The sequence below is a fragment of the Bos indicus genome, chromosome 7 (genome assembly GCF_029378745.1).
Source record: "Bos indicus isolate NIAB-ARS_2022 breed Sahiwal x Tharparkar chromosome 7, NIAB-ARS_B.indTharparkar_mat_pri_1.0, whole genome shotgun sequence".
NCBI classification, from domain to species: Eukaryota; Metazoa; Chordata; class Mammalia; order Artiodactyla; family Bovidae; genus Bos; species Bos indicus.
In genome coordinates, this window is record NC_091766.1 from 95527505 (window position 1) to 95548937 (window position 21433).

The window sequence follows — 21433 nt, forward strand, 5'->3', positions numbered from 1 at the left end:
CTCATTGTGCTTTCCAACAGGCTGTCGCCCATCATCAGACTCACGGACGCAAGAGCCAGGAAGGCAAAAGCAGTTTAGACAGATATCGGCAGCTACCTGGTTAGTGCTGGCTTCAGGCTAATGATGTGACGGAGTGCACGGCCTCAGGTTTTCACATGACTGTTTACGATGGAGCATGGGTAAAGGAACGTGGAGCTGACATGACTAGTAGAAGTCACATTTATTTTTTTAAGAAAATTGTTTAAAATGCATTTGGGGGGAAAAAAAAATCCCAGCTTTACTATTTGCTAGCTCTATGATCTTGGGCAAGCCACTTCTTTGTGCCTCAGTTTCTTCAACTGTAAAATGGGTTTGATCACAGCTCATGAGCATTGAGGATATATTGTATGCAGTTACCATTACACAGGCCTTAAATGTGTGAACTCATCTATCCATATGAGAACCATTTGAGGTGGATGCTGTAATTTTTCCCAGGGAGAGAGACTGAGGTCAGAGAGGGACGGGGACTTGTCCAAGGCCACATGGCTTGCAACTGGGACTTGAAGCCCAGAAATCTGGTGCTCAGATCCATCCTGTTAACTTCCAGGATGTAGATCCTGTCTTGGGAGTTAAATGATGGACACACAGTAGGTGTGTTTTAGTTTCCTTGAGGATCTTGCTTCTGATTCCTCCTCTGTAAAATGAAAGGGTGAGATGATTCTCTCACAGACTATAGCTACTTTGTTCATCACTCCTTAGAAAGGGCTTTCTTTTTCTAGGTGATAATGTAATTTGTGCTCCTGCCTTCATTTTCTGTAGATTAACGTGTCACTTTGACAACACTGGCATCAAAGGAATCAGGAATGACACCTAAAACCTAGGAGTATGTGCTGCGTTAGTGAGAGATGCATTCTGTAAGCTAGGATGTATATTTATTTGATTTCTGAAAAGGATTACAAAACCACATTCAAGGTATGCTCATGTAGAGCTTGAAAGAGTCTCACCATCATAGCCATGTTCTACAATGAATCTTTTTTGTTGTGATTTTAGAAAGCAAATTAAGTGCAAAACCAATAATGTCTCCATGAGCTCCAGAGGAAAGGCTAGTGTGAAGAGGAGAGGCAAGTGCTTTATTCTCTCTGATCCCCTGCAGATCCAGAGGAACCTGGATGGCAGCAGTGGGCTCTCTTGTCTTCACGTCGGTGTCAGCCAACTGACACGGCGGCAGGAGGTTGGGGGGTGAGGGGAGAATGAAGTGCTCCTTTCAGGATCCTCCCTGCCTCGAAGCAGCTCTGCTGTTGTACTCCGGGCCCCAGCTCTTGTCCTGTGGCTGTCTCATGTGGCCACAGCTTTCTCTTCCCAGGTTCCATGACTACTTCCTCCCCCGGCTCCGCTAGGTCTGAAGGTGGTAACATCTGCTTGCAACAGCCACTTGTTCCCTTGGACTCTTGTAAATAGTTCCTTTATCAAATTGTGCTGATGGAACTTACCGTATGCTTACCCATAAAGACATTGAAACAACCAGAGATTCTAAATTCTTGCTACTACAGATAACCTTTGTCTTCTTTCTGTGATACATATGCATTCTTTTTATTTAATTTTTGACTGTTCATTGTGAACTGAAGGACTACAGAACCGAGAGGCAGGGAAAGTCTTTGCCTAAATTTACCTTTTCCTTCTGTTCTCTTAGCCAGAACTCAATAACAAGCCCTTCTAAATCAGAACACAGAGAAAATCAGATTTGCTTCGAAAGCTATTCAACATTTCCATCCCGCCCTCTCCTCCCCCAGAAGAGAGGTATGGGCTTTATTCAGGTATCATTTTTTGAGAACCCAGATCCACTGATTTGCAGATTTCAAATCACACTCAAGCTCTGTAGTAAATTTTGCATGGGGTTCACTTCTCCCTCTGGTTGTTGAAAAGTCCCCTCTGCCCACCCCATTTACACCAGTTAACACAAGACTCAAAGCGCGAATCTACGGGAACGACCCTCTGCTTTACCTCCAACTTTGGAATTGTATGCAACTCCGACCCCACACTTGTGATTATTTGCTTGCATCGCAATTTCTCCTGCACATCTGGTTCCATGTCTGAGGATGAGAAAATAGAATTTATAAAATGTAAATGAGGGCAAACATTGGTTTTGCATACAAATCGATGGTCCATGGATATACTAACTTTTTGTCAGCCTGTTGCTGGTTTTTATCCCATCAGTGTTAGATGACGTGTAGATAGGTGAAGGGAACAAGTACCGGAGCCCAAGTAAATGAGTTTAAATTCTAGCTTCTGCTAGGTATATGACCTTGGGAAAGTGACTGGTCCTCCAAAAGATGTGGCATCCCATGAAACACTAAGTATTCAGAACACTTAGAACAGTGGCTGGTATACAGAAAGAACCAGGAAGTGTTAGCTATTAATACTTACTATGAGCAGCTCTGACACTTCGAGAAGCCACGTGAAAGAAATGGTTTCGGTCCCATGCTTTTTGGTGTTGAAGTGACCCCTTCCCTCCCCCTCCCCCACTAGTGACTTCCTTGGATTAGGTTAATCTGGACCAGTCTTAAGGGGATATGTAGAATAGAGCCCCCTTTCAAGGCTTCCTCTCCTCTTCTAACCATACACCAGACTAAAACATCTGAAGGTTTCCTGGTCCCAAGGGGATTTCGAAATTTTTAACAAGGCACTCCAGGCTATTTGGGATGCCAGGGTGCTCCTGCAACTCTAATTGGGACCAGAAGCCTGAAAAAGACTAGTTTTGCAACCAGATGATGAAGGTAATTTATGATTTCAGAACATTTGGGGAAAAAGAAAATCCATCTTAAACAGACCAAAGTATAAAAGTATCATTTCTGAAATTCTAGACATAGTGATTATCTTTTCCTGTCACCTTCCTGACTTGAGGAAGGTAAATAAGTTGAGGGAACTTTAAGGTGAAGTTGGTTGCTTCATGATTTTATTGCATTGTGAAAGCTCCCAGGAGCAGCACGAAGGCTGTGGACACCTTTGGAGGAGCCGCTGACCACATATGCTGACACAGAGGGAAAAAGAGCAAGGGTTAGGTCTGAGCAAATGTCAGCCAGCTCCTTCTGATTACTACTCTACTGGACATCTATTTAGGCCAGAATGAAATAGAAAATTTCTGAATTGACTGGTCTTTTAAAATAAACCAGTTTCACTTTTCTTTTTTTACCTAAAATACCAAAGATGATTTCCTGGTCTCCTTCCACTGAATGATGGCCTCCTTTATGTTAATACTGGATAGGAGTCCTAAGTCAGAACAATGCAGTTCACAGTCTTCCCTGATGTAGCAGGCACCAACTTGTTTTTGGTCTTCCAGCATTGTCCCATCTGGGGAAGTAACCCTCAGCCATTCCTTGTGAGTCTCTATCATGAGACTTGTCCTCCCAGACATCTTTCAAGAACTGATGCTTAAGTGCCTTGTGAGCCTTGTGGATCTTGCTATGAGGCATTCTCTGTTGAAAATGAAGCTAAGGGGAGGTGAGCAGCGCCAGGAGATGGAGCTAGAGTAATTGGTGTCCTCAAGGCATATTATTTGAGTTTCTGGATCTTGCCATGCCTACAGCTGATCATCTCTTGGGTAAAAAATATTTTTAAACCTCCATTTTACTTAATTTTCAAGTTAGGATTCTCTCACTTGCAACTGAAGCTGTCCTGACCAATATACATCCATTCTCTGCAAAATGCATGCATATTGAACATGAAGAAGGCATCTTATGCTTCTTTGGGGGCTTAGCCCTCTCTACCTTTGTAGAAGGGAAAATTCAGTTGCCATCCTCTGAGAAATATGCTCCCAGAAGTCACCGTCACCTGAATTTCTGTTCATACAAAATGGAAGACAGGACCCAAGATAGCAAAGTCTCCAGGTGGATAGATAGAACTTACAGAAGCAGCCTGTGAGCAGACATCTGCAGCATTATACCTATGTCCTAAAAATGATGCGGCATGACACTACCTATTATCTCTCTTTACATACTAAGGACTATTTTCTTTAAAAAATGTAGGATCATGTACAAATAGGGATTGATATCTTTTCCTCCTCTTATCCTCACTTCTCACCTCTGTTCCTTGAGAAAAAGAAGACTTTATCAAAGTGCTTCCATGTCATTCTTTTTAGACCTATGGCTTTCTTCCCTTAAATCAGCCTCTGGGGTAAAAGCAACCTCTATTATCTTAGAACAATGGTTGTAACTGGCATTTAAACAAATTTATGTTTGAAAAATTATTTCAGAAGGTAATTTAAAGACTACCACGGCACTTGTTAAAATATCCTTGCCATATATGTTATATAGCTAGAAAAATAATCTGAAATTTTTGTTGAAATATTGATTACAAATTCATGCTAGATTACTAGTAAGGGTTACCTGTACTTTTAAGATTTTGTTATTTAGTGATGCCTCTCTTGATTTCCAGAGGAGAATTCAAACGCAGCTTTTATTAACTTCATTTACATAGTAATAAAGAACAGCAGCAACACAGATCGTTTGGAGAGATAAAGCCCTTGGAACTGGGAGATAATAGGTCTCTAACTGCTGTGAAGGCCAAAACAAAATGGGGCAATTCATTTTCTAAACCTAAGGGATTTATTTCTGACACTATGCTGGAAGGGTAACTAACTCTATTTTTTTATTGTGCCTTTTGATAAATGATGGAGATGTTAGCTTTTTGGTTGATAATCAAGAGGACCCTGAGAGATAGTTGCTTTTTGTGTAATTTTCAAATAGCAGATTCCGAATTGGCTCAGAAAATTGACTTGTCTCTGCTTCTGCTATTATCAGATATTATTCTTGTCATGCTTTTTTCCTCACTGAAAGGAGTTCTACCTTAGTTGCTAAATGAGAAGCCTTAATCATCATTATCATAGTACATGTTTAACTTGTTCTATGTACCAGACACTATCCAAGTCAATTATATATATAAACCTATTTAATCCCCACAAATCCCCAATGAAATAGGTACCATCATTATCTCTTTGGTTGTTGTTCAGTCGCTCAGTGGTGTCTGACTCTTTGAGACCCCCATGGACTGCAGCATATCAGGCTCCCCTGTCCTTTACCATCTGCAGGAGTTTGCTCAAACTCAAGTCCATTGAGTCGGTGATGCCATCCAACCATCTCGTCCTGTGTCATCCCCTTCTCCTGCCTTCAGTCTTTCCCAGCACCAGGTCTTTTCTAATGTGTCAGCTCTTTGCATCAGGTGGCCAAAAGTATTGGAGCTTCAGTATCAGTCCTTCTAGTGAATATTAAGCATTGATTTCCTTTAGGATTGAGTGGTTTGATCTCCTTGCAGTCCAAGGGACTCTCAAGAGTCTTCTCCAACATCACAGTTCAAAAGCATCAATTCTTTGGTGCTCAGCTTTCTTTATGATCCAACTCTCACATCCATACAGGATTACTGGAAAAACCATAGCTTTGACTATACAGACCTTTGTCAGCAAAGTAGTCTCCCTGCCTTTTAATATGCTGTGTAGGTTGGTCATAACTTTTCTTCCAGGGAGGAAGTGTCTTTTAATATCATGGCTGAAGTCACCATCTGCAGTGATTTTGGAGCCCAAGAAAACAAAAGTCTATCACAGTAGATGATAAAACTGGTCACAAAGTTAAATAATTTGCTCATGGTCACTCAGCTATTAAGTGAAAGATCTAAGATTTGAACTAAATCTAACTGTAAAGTCTGTGCTCTTAAGTGTTTGGCTCTGCTGCCCTAACCCTATGCTATGTGCATGGTCCATGGTCTGCTGTGCTCTAGAAGCTCACAGTTTTCAGGCACAAATTAAATAAAATTGTATAGGCTGCTATCTTGGGGCCTTTGAAAACCTGTGAATTGGCTATCATCAGTACCATGAGTTGCAAGTCCCTTTTGTTTGGCAGTGGGAAAGAAGGACACCTGAGTTCCCCTTTTCACAAGTACAAAACTCCAAGAATATCATTTCACCAGGTATTCACCTATCAGGCGTCTGCCACACAAATCATCACCCATGTTGGATCCTGGACCAGACCCAAGGCACTGCCTAAGCAAGAGGCTGGGCTAACACCTCCAGCTAACAGTGTCCTCAGCTGAACCCATGTGGGTGGGAGCGGATTTCCCTCTTAGTCTTGACCAAGGGAAAGGAATGAGAGTTGTCACTTCTAGTTCATTCTAGGAAGAGTGCCCTTTTCTTCTCAGCACTTATTGCCCATTTCCTAAGGTAGTTTCTTTTAGGAGAGTAGGTAAACAGGGACCTTGTCACCTTGTTTTGAGACAAAATTAAAAAAAAAAAAAAAATAGAGGCAGAGTGAGGTGAGTGACTTCCTCAAAGCCATCCTCCTTTCTGGTGATTGGCAAAGCTCTCACTACCAGCCAGGCTAACATTGTAAGGTCCTGCTGTAAAAGGATAGAAATTCCTCCTGCTCCCACACTGCCCTCACTCAGAAATATGGCTGAACATTTGTCTGGGGAGTCCTACTCTAAGCTTCTGAGACATCCCACTTTCCTCCAAGGGGGCCTCCCTCATGGTTCCTATTATGTTGTTAATGGAATATTCTAACCTGTAGGGCTGCTTGCGGTTGACCCCTTTAAAAGATAAATGCTAGAAGAAATAAGTGGTACTGAAGGAAAGTAAATGGTGCCTCCCCAAACCTCCCCTTCCCCCCGAGGGAAGAAATAACCACCCAGAAGTTGAAGCCAAGTCCTTGAGCTCCAGACTCCCTTCCTGGGGTTTGTGAGCCTTCTGGAGGAGGACAATCCAATGTAACAGCTTTCAGTCAACAATACCACACCAGCCACGTGGGAATTCTGAGACAATCAGGGAGAAACTGAGAGGGAAAGTGAAAGAGAGAGAGAGAGAGAGAGAACTGATTGACCCAAGTTGGATACTAATCCAAGAGGGAGGAAGAAAGGAAAGGGAAGTATATTACATGACAGACACAAAGAGCTTTTCCCTGCTTGCTCTTTCCACCCCATCTACCCCCCCCACCTTGTACCAGTACTCATTTTGCCTTGACTTTTTTCTCTTTTGGTATGAGTTTCTTTTGGGTGAAGCAAATGAAAGAGTGAAATGTCTCCTTCAAGTCTGTGAAAGATGTCTTTATGCACAAAGATGAGTTTTCCCATGGGCATGGACATGGGGCTGTGTGCCTAGAGGGTGAAGTTCCTTTGGAGCTAAGAAAAAAGGCCAAAATGTCTCCTGCCTTTGGGTCTTCATTTGCCTTGTTGCTTTGCCAAGTCTGGCTCTTAGCCTCACTCATTACCCAGTGGATACTCTGGAGAGTTAGTTTAGGGGTCAGAAGATGTCCTTTGCCTCTTCCTTTTAGCTTTAAAATACCCAGAAGAAACTCTGGAACAGACTAATTAGCCCAATGCCCTGGAGACTGTGTTGGATTTGAGGGCCAAGCCTTATGGTATATTTCTCTTGTCTGGTGTCTTTCCGCACTCTTCTGAGGGGCCTAGTAAGCATGGTTGTGGCTACCATAAGAAGTCGTAGGGATTTGTTATTTTGGCCATCTGTATTTCTCTTCATGGCTAGCAACAAGCATGTTGGTAATAGTAAAAAATCCATAGAGGAAGTAGGTGCAATGGTAATGGAGTGAAGATTTTTATTCTTTAATGCTTTGGACTGCAAGCAAATCAAACCAATGAATCTTAAAGGAAATCAGCCCTGAGTATTCATTGAAAGAACTGTTGCTGAAGCTGAGGCTCTAATAAATACTTTGCTACCTGTTGGACGGCTGACTCGTTGGAAAAGACCCTGATGCTGATAAAGACTGAAGGCAAAAGGAGAAAGGGACAGCAGAGCATGAGATGGTTAGATAGCATCATCAACTCAGTGGATGTGAGTCTGAGCAGGCTCTGGGAGATAGTGAAAGACAGGGAAGCCTGGTGTGCTGCAGTCCATGGGATCTCAAAGAGTCAAACATGACTTAGTGACTGAACAAGAATAAATGTCCCAAATATTTCTTCTAAAGCCATAGATATTCAGTAACATTTTGAGGGGAACATTTCACAGTATAAGAAGAAAGTTTAATTGAAATATAGTCCTATTAGCCAAAAGGAATATAAAAATAAAAGCTTCTGTTTCCTGTTTTAAAAGCAACAAAATGTTGTAGTATGGATGGTGTACATGAGCATTTTCTGAGAGCAAAAATATGGATCATAGTTATAGTGTAATTTTCTCAAATAAGATGAAAGCATTTTAAAGCACTTACCCCACCCCCAAATCCACATTTACTTACTTGTTCTCATTTGTGGGATCATATCGGGGAAATGGATCATGGTCATTATCGTTAAAATCATAGCTGGCCTCCGGATCCTAAAGAGAAAGCAAAAATTACACTGTAGCATCAAAAAAAAAAAAAAAAAAAAAGCAGTGTTTTCCAAGTCTTCTTCAGTTCAGGTCAGCTCAGTCGCTCAGTTGTCTCTGACTCTTTGCGACCCCATGAATTACAGCACGCCAGGCCTCCTTGTCCATCACCAACTCCCAGAGTCCACCCAGACTCATGTCTATTGAGTAGGTGATGCCATCTAACCACCTCATCCTCTGTCATCACCTTCTCCTCCTGCCCTCAATCCCTCCCAGCATCAGGGTCTTTTCAAATGAGTCAGCTCTTCTCATGAGGTGGCCAAAGAACTGGAGTTTCAGCTTCAACATCAGTCCTTTCAATCTACCCCTGTCCTATTCCCATCCTGGCTGATGGCTTGAGAGTCTGCAGTTTAGAGTTTCTGGCCCCGTTTTTTATCATTCATCATAGCCAGAAACCAGGCAGAGATGACGTGCACAGAGAAGTGAGCCAACAATTCTCAGTGAATGTTTCCAAACCTATAGAATCTCATAGGCTATTAGAACAGGAGGAGTCAGAGTTTACTTAGTTCAATCATGTCATTTTCCAAATGAGAAAATTGAGGTCCAGAGAAGTGAAATGGTTCAACTGGCTCCAGAGCTAGTTAGTAACACTTTGACACTCATCTTTCCTAAGGATACAGGTGTAAAGAGCTGGCTGTGGGGTGGGGCTCAGGTCTACAGTGAGCTCCTTCAGCCACCCCAGTTACACTAAATAGACTTAAAACAGACTGCTATTCTCTGTATTTCTCTACTGCTTCTGCTTAGTCAGTCCTGTCCGACTCTTTGTGACCTCATGGACTGTAGCCTGCCAGGCTCCTCTGTCCGTGGGATTCTCCAGGCAAGAATACTGGAGTGGGTTGCCATGCCCTCCTCCAATAAAGAAGGCTGAGTACCAGAGAACTGAAGCTCTTGAATTGTGGTGCTGGAGAAGACTCTTAAGAGTCCCTTGGACTGCAAGGAGATCCAATCACCTTTTAATAATTGTGTCACCACTCAGGCTGTTCTTTATGTTTCTCTGTCTTAATAATTGCTAATCTTTTTTGTCTCTTTTCCACCCCATTTCCTTTGCTCTTTAGCTTTAGAACGTTGGTTGAGTGGAAAGGCTGGCATAAAGACAGGGGGTAGTATTCAAGATAAAACACAGATCTTTAAGTCAAGACCTGAAATATTTTTAATTCATTAGTTTGCCTGTGCTGGGTCTCAGGTGTGGCTCATTGGGTCTTTGATCTCTGTTTCGGCATGTAAGATCTTTTAACTGTGGCCTGTGGAATATTCATTTGCAGGGTGTGAGCTCTTAGTTGTGGCATATGGGATCTATTAATAGTTCCTTGACCAGGGATCCAACTAAAGACCCCTGCTTTGGGCACATGGAGTCTTATCCACTGGACCATCAAGGAAGTCCCCTACAGACCTAAAATATTATGGAGAACTTCATAAACAAGTAAATAATTTACTTCCCATTTTTGGTAAACTTTTCTCAGCTTGTCATTTTTGCAGTATGAAGTACATGCTTTGATTTGCATGGATGGAGTCACGTTCATATAACTTCACAATGTGAGAGCTATTGACCCACAGGGAATGTGAGGAGGATGACTGTGAAAATGATCTCAGACGTGAGGCTTGATCTGATTGCTTTCATGTTCCCCAGTACTGAGTGGCATAGAATTTGAATGGCTTTTTAATAATCTAGCCGGTATAAGTGCCTCCTCCAACCCCAACACACATAACTTTTGTACAGTCCTTGGCTTCAGTGAATTCTTTCAAAGTCTAGTGATACAAAAAAAAAAAAAAGAAGAAGAAGAAAGAAAGAAAGAAAGAAATTTATGTGCACTGGCAGAGGGGTGAGGGAAATAGCCAAAGCTTGGCTCATCAACCCCAGGGCTCACTCAGAGCACCTCCTGCTTGAGGGAAGTGAAGCCTTAACTGTATGTCTGTGTAGACAGCTCCCTAAGCTGCAGCAATAGAAGGGCTTAGACTCACATAGTTGGCATAGATGTCTGTGTGATTCCACTCCAAGCCATCATCCAATACAGTGATAACAACACCTTTGCCTGTGATGCCTTTTTGCCAAACAGGTATCACATGGAGATCCAGCTTGGGCAGGGTTGCAGTCATCCTTGTATCTTGCTGGTGAAAAAGAACAAAGAAGCGTTGGTAAAATCATTTGCTGCACAATGAGAACTGAAGCTCCAGTCTTGAGACCCATCTTTCTTTTTCTGGGGGTCGTTCTATTCTTTAGAAGCAGGAAATTAGGTGAAATAAAAGACAAAGTTAAGGGGAGGACCAAGTGAATCATCATAGTTCTGCTCTTTTTCCAGTTGTTCCAATGGAAAATCACTCGAAAAGATGAATCACCCTGTGCCCCTTGTCTTTGAGCTGTGTGGCTTTGAAGAAGTTTATCCCTAAGTTGCTTTCATTTATAATAACATGCTCAAGCTTTTCATCTACTGAAGCTTTATTTGCTGCCCCAAGTTTCCATCTCCCCCAAATCCTAAACCTCCACTGCCACACTGAACATACTTTATTTTGTCTGGTTCACAGTTACTCGTGGATTTACAGAACCTGGAATGCCCACGAAGCTGTAGTCTTACCAGGACTTGGAATTGAACTGCCTGTTTCCAATTATAAGTTATTTAGGGAGTCAGTATCTGTGAGAGGTGATTTAGGATTTTTTTTTCAGGTAACTTTTCTGAGAGTTACAGTATGTGGGGCTGTAGGGAAGAGAGATTGGACAGCAAAGGAATACAGATATGAGCACATCTCCAAGCATTCAAGAGAGATGCATTAGAAGAAAGCCAGGTTTTTAGTGAAGGGATCAACAGGAAACTTACAAATGACAGCAATCAAAAGTATCAATGAACGCATTGCCCCCTGGCCGATGCCCATCAGAAAGAGGAGGAGCAAAACCAGAATTTTCTAGGCCAACATGAAGCTGAATCCCAGGAGGCTGGAACTGCACACAGATTGTTGGCCAAAGCCAGAGAAGGACTCTCTGTCAGTGGGAGGAACAATCGGAGACTGTGGCTGTTAAGAGTATGGCCTCTGGAACTATGAACTATGGTCCCACCACAAGAATCATGTGATTTTTGGCAAGTTATTCAACTTGCCAATGTCTCTGTTTCTTCATCTGTTAAAAGGGAATATTTATTATATGAACAACAAAATGTTGCGTGAGAACTAGATGAGTTAATTCATGTCAAACAGGATAGTATTAATATTTGGCACATGGTAGATGCACAGGTGTTAACGAGTGTCTTCTGCAGCAAGCAAGTATCACTTGGGTTAGGAGAGTTTCAAGAGGAATTGATCTCCTTTCCCATCCTTTCTGCAACAAGGATGTCTAGACCTCAGCTTATGGTTCTCATGAAATTTTATCTTTTACAGTATTCTCAACAATAAGCACATCTATTCCATGTGTTACTACAGTAGAGGCTTAATGTGAAAACAGAAGGGAGAGCACTCTGCAGGCAGGCAGGCAGGAGCATGTACAGTTTCTCCACTCACTGCCCACATTCCTGTAAGGATTTAGTAACTGTCTTAAAGGTGGACTAAGTGTGTGTTAGTTGCTCAGTCGTGTTCGACTCTCTGCGACCCCATGGACTGTAGCTTTGCGAGGCTTCTCTGTCCATGAAATTCTCCGGGCAAGAATACTGGAGTGGGATGCCATTTCCTTCTCCAGGGGATCTTCCCGACCCAGGGATCAAACACATCTGCATTGCAGGCAGATTCTTTACCATCTGAGCCACCAGGGAAGCCCTTTAAAGGTAGAACTGGTTTGCAAGTCTAGACATTCACAGATAGATGCCTTTTGTCTTTCCTCATGTTCCTTCCTTTAGCCTAGTTCAGAGATTCTCACCTGGGAGCATGTAAGAATTGTCATTCAGGGCTATATATCCTGAATCACGTTCACTGTCCTCTTTGGATAATTTAAAGGGTTCTCAGGAGTAACCTTGAGCAGGTCTGATTTTTGCCATGAATACTGTTTTGCAACCCTACCTTGCAAGACCCAATTCTTCTGTACTTATTCCAGATAAATGTAAGGAGACTTCCTCTTGTAGAAGCTAAAGATCTGTGTTTTCAGATGTTCTCACACAGCCAAACAGAAGATCCAGATCATGGAAGGTCCCATTCACCCTGATCTCTGGGTAACACAGCCCTGTACTGAGTTATCTGTTACTTAAAAATATCTAATGTTCAGAGATAACAAGTAACCCGGGGCCTATGCAGTCCTCATGCAGGTACTTACCAAGTACCACTGCTGATTCCACATCGGATCATTGAAGAGATCTAGTGCTGAGTCTCTTAGAACTGAACGTTTACTTCTTTCTTTTTCATACTGTTGTTCCGCCCATATCACCTACCAGGAGTTTTATAGCAAGAAAATCAACAGTTAAACAGCCACCTCTGGTGTAATCATCTTCCCTCTAACTAGCTCTAGTATTCTCTCCATCAGTGTTTCCACCTGACTACAGATCACACTGGCAGCTCAGTGAGAATAAGGGCTTGCCCTCTGGGGAGATGACCATTTCCTCTATTATGGTAAAGTGTGCCTTTACGAGGAGGAGAAGTACTCAGTGAAGTGATGGTTCCCTCAAATTATTGACACTGTGATTCCAGTGGAAGTAAAAGTTCAGCCTGCTTTCATCAGCAAATGGACCATAATACCCATTTTTATATTGAGGTTCCAGGGTTCCATAGCTGAAAATTTGTCCATTTGCACGGAATGAGTCAACAAGCTAAGAGATCTCAGAGACTGCTGTTATGTTGCTCTTACAGCTTAATGTCCCTTTCTTTATTCACAAAAATAGAAATTGCAGATGTGACAAAAGACAGGAAAGGTGCTGTGTCTTTGCTGATTCAAAATTCTGGCTCCCCTGTGCTTCAGCCTTCTGCTTAAGAATATTTAATATGAGAAACAGATCTGGGATGATGGATGAGCCTTACTGGCCATGCACACTTATCATTAATTTTGTTTCATGTATTATGCAAGGAGATCTGACAATACAAAAATTACCTTTCCAACATTTATAGCATAATCCTATTATACTTGAGGCCCCAAGAGGTGAGGGGCTGCCTTGTGGTTATATTCATTATGAGATGCTACCGTGCTCTGATTCTGCTGAGCAACATGACTGTTTCCTACCCAAAACATATCCTCTCTTTCGTACACACGATGATAGTCCAGTGTGTGATAGGATATTGCTAATGTGAGAATACTAATGAGTCAGATCCAAAAATAAAAACTGAAAAGTAATTTGCAGCTAAAGGATAAAGCCATCCAGTAACACCATCCTAAATTTCCAATTAGAAAACATACTGCAAACCTATTATAAACATTGGGAGGGACTTGAGGGTTGGAAATTAGTCATTATAATTTATTTTTAAAGTGCCTGTATTTTCAAGCTTAATTGTTTTGGCTTAAAATACCTCAATGCTTGGAATATACTGCCTGCCATCTGAGTTGGTCTTTGGAAGCTGGCTGCTAGGGAACAAGTACTAATCTTTGAGGGAGAGAGTCACTTACAGTTAGAGATTTCATTAACAGACTTGCAGATAGCATATTGGTGCACTTCAGAGTGCTAATTTGAAAGAATAGTATCCCTATCCAAAAAAAAAAAGAGCAATAAAATGAAAATCAAGAGCATTTTTTTAAAAGTGGAATAAAAGAAGAGGCACTCTGCCATCTGATCAGGTAAACAACCAATTGGTGGAAACAGAGTTGTGATTAATGTCATTAACTCCAAATCCCATATTAGTGTCTGTAAGAGCAGACCAAATGGAACAGAGCAAATTGGTAGCATCCTTCTATTGTATATATAGTAAGTATCATGTACTTAATGGTAAATAATCCTTTTGGGATTTAATGCCCTTTGCAAAGGGCATTAAAAAGCATCTAGTCCAACCTTCCACTTCAAGCTTCAATGGGTTCTAGAATTTTTCCTGAAATTAAATTAATCTGGGGATAACTTTCATAGGATTATATAGACTCCCTTCTAATGAAGTTATGCTAGAGAGTAAATTCTTGGCTCTTCTTCACTATGTTTTGTGATTTCTCCCCCAAGTCAATTACTAAGGAATTACAAATCAATTATCTAAAGAATAGAACTGGGCCATCTGTTCATTTTAGTGAGATACTTTGAATAATAACTGCTTCACTCTATCCAGTTTTCTCCTGTGAAGATGAGAAGGGAGGTCGGTTTGACTTCCTTGTACATTACTTAATGTCAGGCATGCATTTAGGCAGACAAGGAAATAGTTTTCTTGGGTTTTTGCCCAAAGACTAAGCCTAGCTAGAGTACTGGTAGTTGTCCTACTTTCAGAGCCGATATACAATTAGCCATCTGCCTTGGGACAGTAAAAGGAAGATTTTATTGGACAAAAAACTTTTAAAATGATGTTAAGGGCCTCTGCTTAGGTCTGTCACTTCTAAGCCGTTTACTTGAGTAAAAGCCAGCAACGGTTGTTTATGAGCTGCGGGTTGCCGTCCATGGTCCTGATACAACGTTCTTGGTCTGGGTTAGGTTGCTGCTTTCATGTTGGAACACTGGTAACCCAGGCCCAGTCATTTCCTACTCTCATAATTTGTCTTCTTTTCCCTCTTCTTTTAAAAATTCTATCAGGTGCATAACAAAGTAGCAAACTATTTTACAGTGATTGTGAGTTCCATGAACTTTCAACAATTTTAGCCCTGTTCTGTCACTTGTACTTTTCTTCATGGGAAGTTGAACATGTATGTTTCATCTCTCACAAAGCCTTCATAATTCTTGAGAATGTTCTAGACAACAGAAATCATGTATCCAGATATCAGGCTTCCCAGGATAAATTTTCATCAGTACGGCATATTCTTGAGAAAAGGCAAATTTTTCTCAAATTTTACTTCAAATTTTTATTTCATATCAGCATTTCTGTTGATGTTTATGACCTTGAAAACGACTTCAAAAAGACCCTGAGGGATGGGATGGGGAGGGAGGTGGGTGGGGGTTCACGATGGGGACCACATGTACACCCGTGGCTGATTCATGTCAATGTATGGCAAAAACCACTACAATGCTGTAATTAGCCTCCAATTAAAATAAATAAATTAATTTAAAAAATCAAAAGGTACATTAGATATACATGAAATTGGCCCCACACTTTACCTGTGTTCATTCTAGACTTTTCCTGCTGGTACCTAATCGTTGAATATGTATACAAACCAGAATAAAAGGAGATCAAATACTCTGGGTCAGATAATATAATACTTATGGAAACATTTGCCTCCTGAAGACATGGATTTAAAACTCTCTCAAAAACACTAGTTCCCTATATAACCAAATCAGATAGAAACAGCAGAATGCATTTTCAGATAACACTGAAATGTTACTAAGAATGGAGTTTCTGCATTATATTTGTTTGGCATCATCACATTGAATATCAAAATGCTTGGTACATAGATAGCCATATAATAAAAGGCTGTTCATTGATTGTATTGTCAAACAGTTCATTAGTGCTGCCACTTGATTCTCAGGATTCATTTTCATGCTCTTAGACTGAATTTGTGAACTGATATTATATAGTTCATATGTGTGTGTGTGTGTGTATGTATATACACACATATACTGTAGTCAACCAATTAGATTCAGTTATTATTATGTGCATTTATAACCCTATGGAAATGATAAGAAACACTACAGATAAATAATTGTGAAAACAAGGAAAAAGAATAATATTCACTTTTGTTCTTGTTAGCAAGCACAAAGAAAGCAGATAAGTCAGGTTACTGGCTTGAAGACAAATGCACAATACTTACACGATCATCATCAGACAATCTCTTAGTGATGTGAAGGGCACTCCTTCGAGACCTCCGAGGATGGTTTCTGTGTTTGAATAAGTAGTGATTTTCAAGTGATCCAATCTATAAAAGGAAAAATTAAAATAAAAATCCTCTTTCCAAAATAAGTGTGTATAGGTCAGATTAAAACCCAGCTAACTTGCAAACAGGCAATTTTTATTAAGTCCATTTCTTGTATTTGAAGGTAACCTTTTTCTTGATGAGGAAGACACTGTTAGAAGCCTTCCCTTTCTTCTTAGTCTGTTCAGTGAGATGAGCTTCCCAATATTATCATTTGGGGTCACAGCATTCTTAAGGGCTGATGATGCTTCTGTCTTTTATATTTCAGAGAAACCACATTTTCTTTTCTAGGTGATGTTATGTAGATAGACATTTCTAAAAAGTATATTCACTTTACAAAATGTATCCTGTCAGAGAACGATACTGTGTAGAAAGCAGGAGAACTCTTCGGTACTATATATGTGTAGTGCTGCACTCAGCTAGAACAATTTGTTGTTATAAAACACAGTGATTGAATCCATAGTGATGATTGTTATAAGCTACTAGTAATGACTACTTGATTTTCCAGTAGTTCAAAGCTTTGAGCAAGAAGTCAGCATGCTACATTTAGCACAGGTATTCCACTTTAGAGTGTGTAAATTTCTCTAGATGACTATCAATACATTTGGTATCAATACAAATGGTCCAATTTAGAGCTAAGTTCATTATTCTTTTAAGATAATTTCCCTTTATTCCAAATAGTACTTAATTTGAACCTACTAAATTCTGTAGATGCCCTGCATTTTTTTAAAATTGAGACAAGCAATTGACAACGGGTTATTTCATAAGAATTACTTTCTTTAAATTGATGTTTCTCATCACCTAAAGACTTTTTTCATAGAGATGCTTAGGTCCTGCTCCAAGCCTGAATTTCTGGAAGTAAATCTGCTATAAGCTTTACGTGGAGTTGGGGGGAGAGAATAGTAGCCTTAAGAAAAGATCACCAGTGCTTAGCTCTGTTTCTGCTATCAATTGGTTTTGCCTTTTGTCACCTCCTACCTATCCTAGCTTTATTTTGAGGCCTTAAGAAGTTCAAGATGGTGATACATCTAAGTGTAAACAAAGGAAGAAATAAACAGAACCAGGAAAGCACCATCAGTCTTTTATAAGGAATTATTATTTTAAAAACATTTATTAGTAATGTCATTTAACTGGAAATATGTGTATGCAACTCTAGGTAGGTTTTCCCACTCTTTTCTAAAGTTTCTTGTTACTATGCCACCCTTTCCTTGAAGATCCTACCAACAGTACTGATTTACTGTTATTTGTTTGTTTACTGGGACTTGTGATTTTAAAAAGCAGTTCCCACAATGAATGGTCTGGGTTTGGATGAATGTCTGAGGCTAATAGGTGAGAAAAGGAAGAGGGAGTTATTTTTTGCTCTCTCCTCCAGTCTCCTTCCACACAGTTACCAATGCTATTTAGCTTTAGTCCAAAGGATTAAGTTCCCAGGGTTTTTTTTCCCTTCATAGGACACACAAGATGTCCATGGTGCCCACAGTACCCACCAGTATAGTTCTACCCACTACTCACTCTCTTTTTAGACTCCAAGAATTCCTTGCAGTTTCCTGACTTCTAAATAAGTCACTTTCTTTGTATCTCCCTGGTTTCCCACAAGCCGTTTTCTATGCCTTGGGTGCCTTCCCCAATCTCATCGTGTTCCCACCTTTGACTCTTCTTCTTAAACCCTGTGCAAATGTTTCCTCCTTGGATTGTCTTCTTTCCCCTCTTCCCAATTCCCTTCCATCTTCAGTCTTTCAATCAAGACTCCAGGAACAGTTTCTGTTGCTATACCAATTACTTGCAATTGCAATCATTTATTTTTAATCAGTCTCTAGACTCTTGGTTTCCTGAAGGTTTCTTTTCCTCCTATTATTCCTTAGCCCCCAACGCGGAGCCTAGCACAGAATAAGGACTTGGCAAAAGCAAAACTATTGGTCTGCTACTGGTACACAGAGAAGAGAAGTCAATATGGGCATTGACTTTCGTGCTGGGCATTTCAGGCAGTTTGGCTCATAAAGTTGGAGCATGAAGCCTCTGGCAAGGAAAGGCACATTCTCCAGAGGATTTGAATCTATGGAATCGCAACGCCCACACCGATTACTCATCCCTGACTTCAACTACATCTCTACCACCACCTCTAGAAAAAACGCGCCAAAATGTTTTACAACTCCCTTCTCCCTCATTTCAGTGAACAACTTACAAGGCAAGAAATAAGGGCTTGATTCTGAGCCAAGGGAAGTGAAAGCTTCCATGAGAACTCACAGCCCCCTACACAATGGCTCAATGCCCATACCCCCCAGATATTTATTAACCCAGTCCTCACTTGAGCAGGCAACAGTTCCTTCCCCACCCCCCGCATCCCCCCAAATGGAAACCCCTGGGAAGCTAAAACACATTTGGCTGAGGAACAAGAAAGAAATCCTTTCCCTACCGTCACTTCAGGAGCCTGACCCTTCAGGGGAACTGACCGGGCAAAGTTATGAGGCTCGGACTTTGCAAGTTTCCAGTGAGAGTCCGGTGCTTGCAGTAGAGGGCTGGAGAGTTGGTCCCATGCCTCTCACCCACCTCATCTACCACTCCGAACCCCCCAGCCCCAGGTTGTGAGTCGAGGCCACTGGCACTCTCCAGAGAGAGATGAGCCGTGGGCGTATCTGAGAAGGCTGCAGCGAACATCTCCAAGCCTACTTGGCCCCTTGCAGCAGGACTTGGATCTGATGCTGCCATATTGAAAAGAAGGAAACAGCCGGCTCCTGACGCAGACCTGCTGAGACCCAGGGGGACAGAGCGCACTGCCTCTCCCTGCCCTGGCGCTGGTTGGTACAAGCCTGCATGCATCTCAAGTTGCGTGAACGACAGTTGAGGGATTTTTCTTCCAAACCGCGCGGGAAACGGATTTCAGTTCCAGGAAGGACAACAGCCAAGACTAAGCTGTACCCAGCTGCGGCGGCTGGGTTCTGCCTGGCTGCGCCCAGCCCAAGCAATAAATAATGCAAGGCTTCTGCAAGCGCGCCAGGGGCGAGAGCCGGAAAAGCTCCTGCTCTTTGCCACTGGGCTCAGGAGAGTGCAATCTGGGACTACCACTTGAGAGATAGCGCTCCAGTCCCTCCAGTCCCTTCGGGCCCCAGAAAGTTTCTTGAAAGTGCAAACTCTTACCTGACCCAAAAGGTCATAGCCTAGCTCCTGGGCTATCGCCGAGGCTGCCTCAGGTCCCCCGGGGATCTCCGCCGCCCATTCATTCACAAACTGCCTCTTCGCTTTTACACTGTTCATTGCACACCAAGCGCAAAACAGAGAGAAAGCAGTACACTGCAGAGTCCAGGCTCTTCGCCCCATGGCTCTCACACCGGTTCGCACCCAAGTGGGGAGGGAGGGGAGCGAGACGCAAGCCAGAGAAGCCAGAAACGATCACCCCTTCCACTGCGAGGCTCGGGACCACTTTCGCCCCGGCTTGCTCTGCGATGAGATAAGAGACGCGCCGGAGACGCTGGGCGGTGGCGAGCGCTCAGTGCAGCGTTTCGGTCTCCCTGCCGAGTGGAGCCCCAGCCCTTCCGAGGAGGAATGGAAATGAGTGTTTACACGTCAAATCTACGAAAGCCATCTCTTGACGTCAGATCTACCTGGACTGAGATCTGGATGGTATTCCCGGCGGGGTGGAGAAGCTGCTAAAATAAGCAGCGAGGGATTAAGAAAAGGAAGAAACATTGGCTGGTATTGGTTAAGTCGGCTCCCTTTCTGACTGTAAATTTTGCAGCCGCGAGAAACACCTTCACTTCTCTTTGAGAAGTGCCCCCCATTTGAATATAACTACCAAGAATCAAAGACCTGGAGCGCAGAACACTTTCCTTCCCTTTTGTCCTTTTGTCCATTTTCTTGATCTATGCTTAATTATCTCCTGTGTTGGGGGAGGGAGAGAGGAGGATTTTTATGACGACCCTGTGGATATCAGCACCTGCTATGAAGAACAGGGCCTTTCAGTCTTTCAAATGGGACAGAGGCTGGGAAGGCAGAGACCAGAAGGGAAGCTTCTGATCTGATTTGCCCAGGAGAATGAGCACCTCTGGGAAGACAATGTTAAAGCAACATTTTAAAGAACATATTTTTAGCCATTCAAACCACCTTAGTTAACAAGTTTACATCCTTCTCTCCTCTGTTTCTTAACCTCAGTAAAACAATATCTAAAATTCTGTCTCAGATATTGCAGCACCCACTACCACCCACTTTACAGTCTTTATCAGAAAAAATGATTAATCACATTATTTTAAAATTTTATTTATTTTTATCATACAATTTTTTAAAAGTTTCCTTTATTTATTAACAAGGAAGTGTACCCAAGTAGTATTGTGTTGATTCAGAGAGAGGAAGAGTAGGTTTCATTAACTCTGAAATTTCCATTCTTCCTTCAGGAGACCTTTTCACTTTGGTGTTGAACTGAAACTGTGCCATTACTTTCCCGTAAGAGGCTGTTTCTTTTGGTGGAAGAGTGTTTTCTTATGGAAAGAGAATAAGAAGATGTCTAAATGGTCCTCTATCCCAGAAAAGGGAAGTGAGTACAGTGTACTGTGGATGAACCTTTTCTGATCCTGAGAAGCTGAGCCTGGTGGTAAATGCCAGGGTCTCTCTGCATTCAGCACCAAGGAGTGGACAGCGCCACCAGCACGGGTTGCCTGCGGGAGCTCCGCTTCTGAGTTCCAAGAATCGCCGTCCCCGCAAGAATCAAACTATTTCCTTTTGACTGGTACCACCCCCCTCTTTAAAAAGGAAAAACAGGAACTTGACCACAAGGGAGAAGTATGGTTAGGTCATAATCGTGACTAATTGCATTGGAATTCTCGGGAACACAATGCACTCAGCCCCAAAATAAAATTGCAGGGGATTCAAAGTCACCCGAGAAAGGTTTTTTCTTTCTTGTTTTTCTTTTTAAAGCTCCCAACCGCTGGGGGGCGCAGCCTATTCTAGAGAAAAGAGAAAAGGGTTAAGAGTGGGAGAAAGCATATGCGCTTGTGGAGAAAGGAAGCAAGAGATAACTCTTGACAGAAAGCAAATGAAATGGAGGCTTGATGGAGGATAAGGCTAGTACGGATTTTTCATTTGCCTCCATGTTTTCATAAATGTGGAGGAGATCAATAATTTCTTTAAATATAAAGCTTCTTAATGAGAACAAATGCCAATGTTAATAAACCATGTGATGCAGTTAAGTCTATTACAATAATGTAACTCTCACATGAGCTGCTGTAGAATGGACTCAG

At 41.9% G+C, this 21433-nt stretch overlaps 1 protein-coding gene across 1 annotated transcript in view; it reads right to left on the reverse strand.

Moving 5' to 3' along the window:
• The window catches only part of PCSK1 (proprotein convertase subtilisin/kexin type 1), a 46118-nt gene extending 26358 nt beyond the window's left edge, over window positions 1–19760 (reverse strand). The window contains exons 1-6 of the mRNA XM_019965438.2: window positions 19341–19760; window positions 16104–16208; window positions 12561–12671; window positions 10295–10441; window positions 8208–8284; window positions 1981–2069 (exon numbers count right to left, since the gene is read on the reverse strand). Coding sequence (XP_019820997.2) covers window positions 1981–2069; window positions 8208–8284; window positions 10295–10441; window positions 12561–12671; window positions 16104–16208; window positions 19341–19520 — 709 coding nt within the window. The 5' untranslated portion in view covers window positions 19521–19760. The remainder of the gene's footprint in view (window positions 1–1980; window positions 2070–8207; window positions 8285–10294; window positions 10442–12560; window positions 12672–16103; window positions 16209–19340) is intronic.
• Window positions 19761–21433: the final 1673 nt, after the last annotated feature.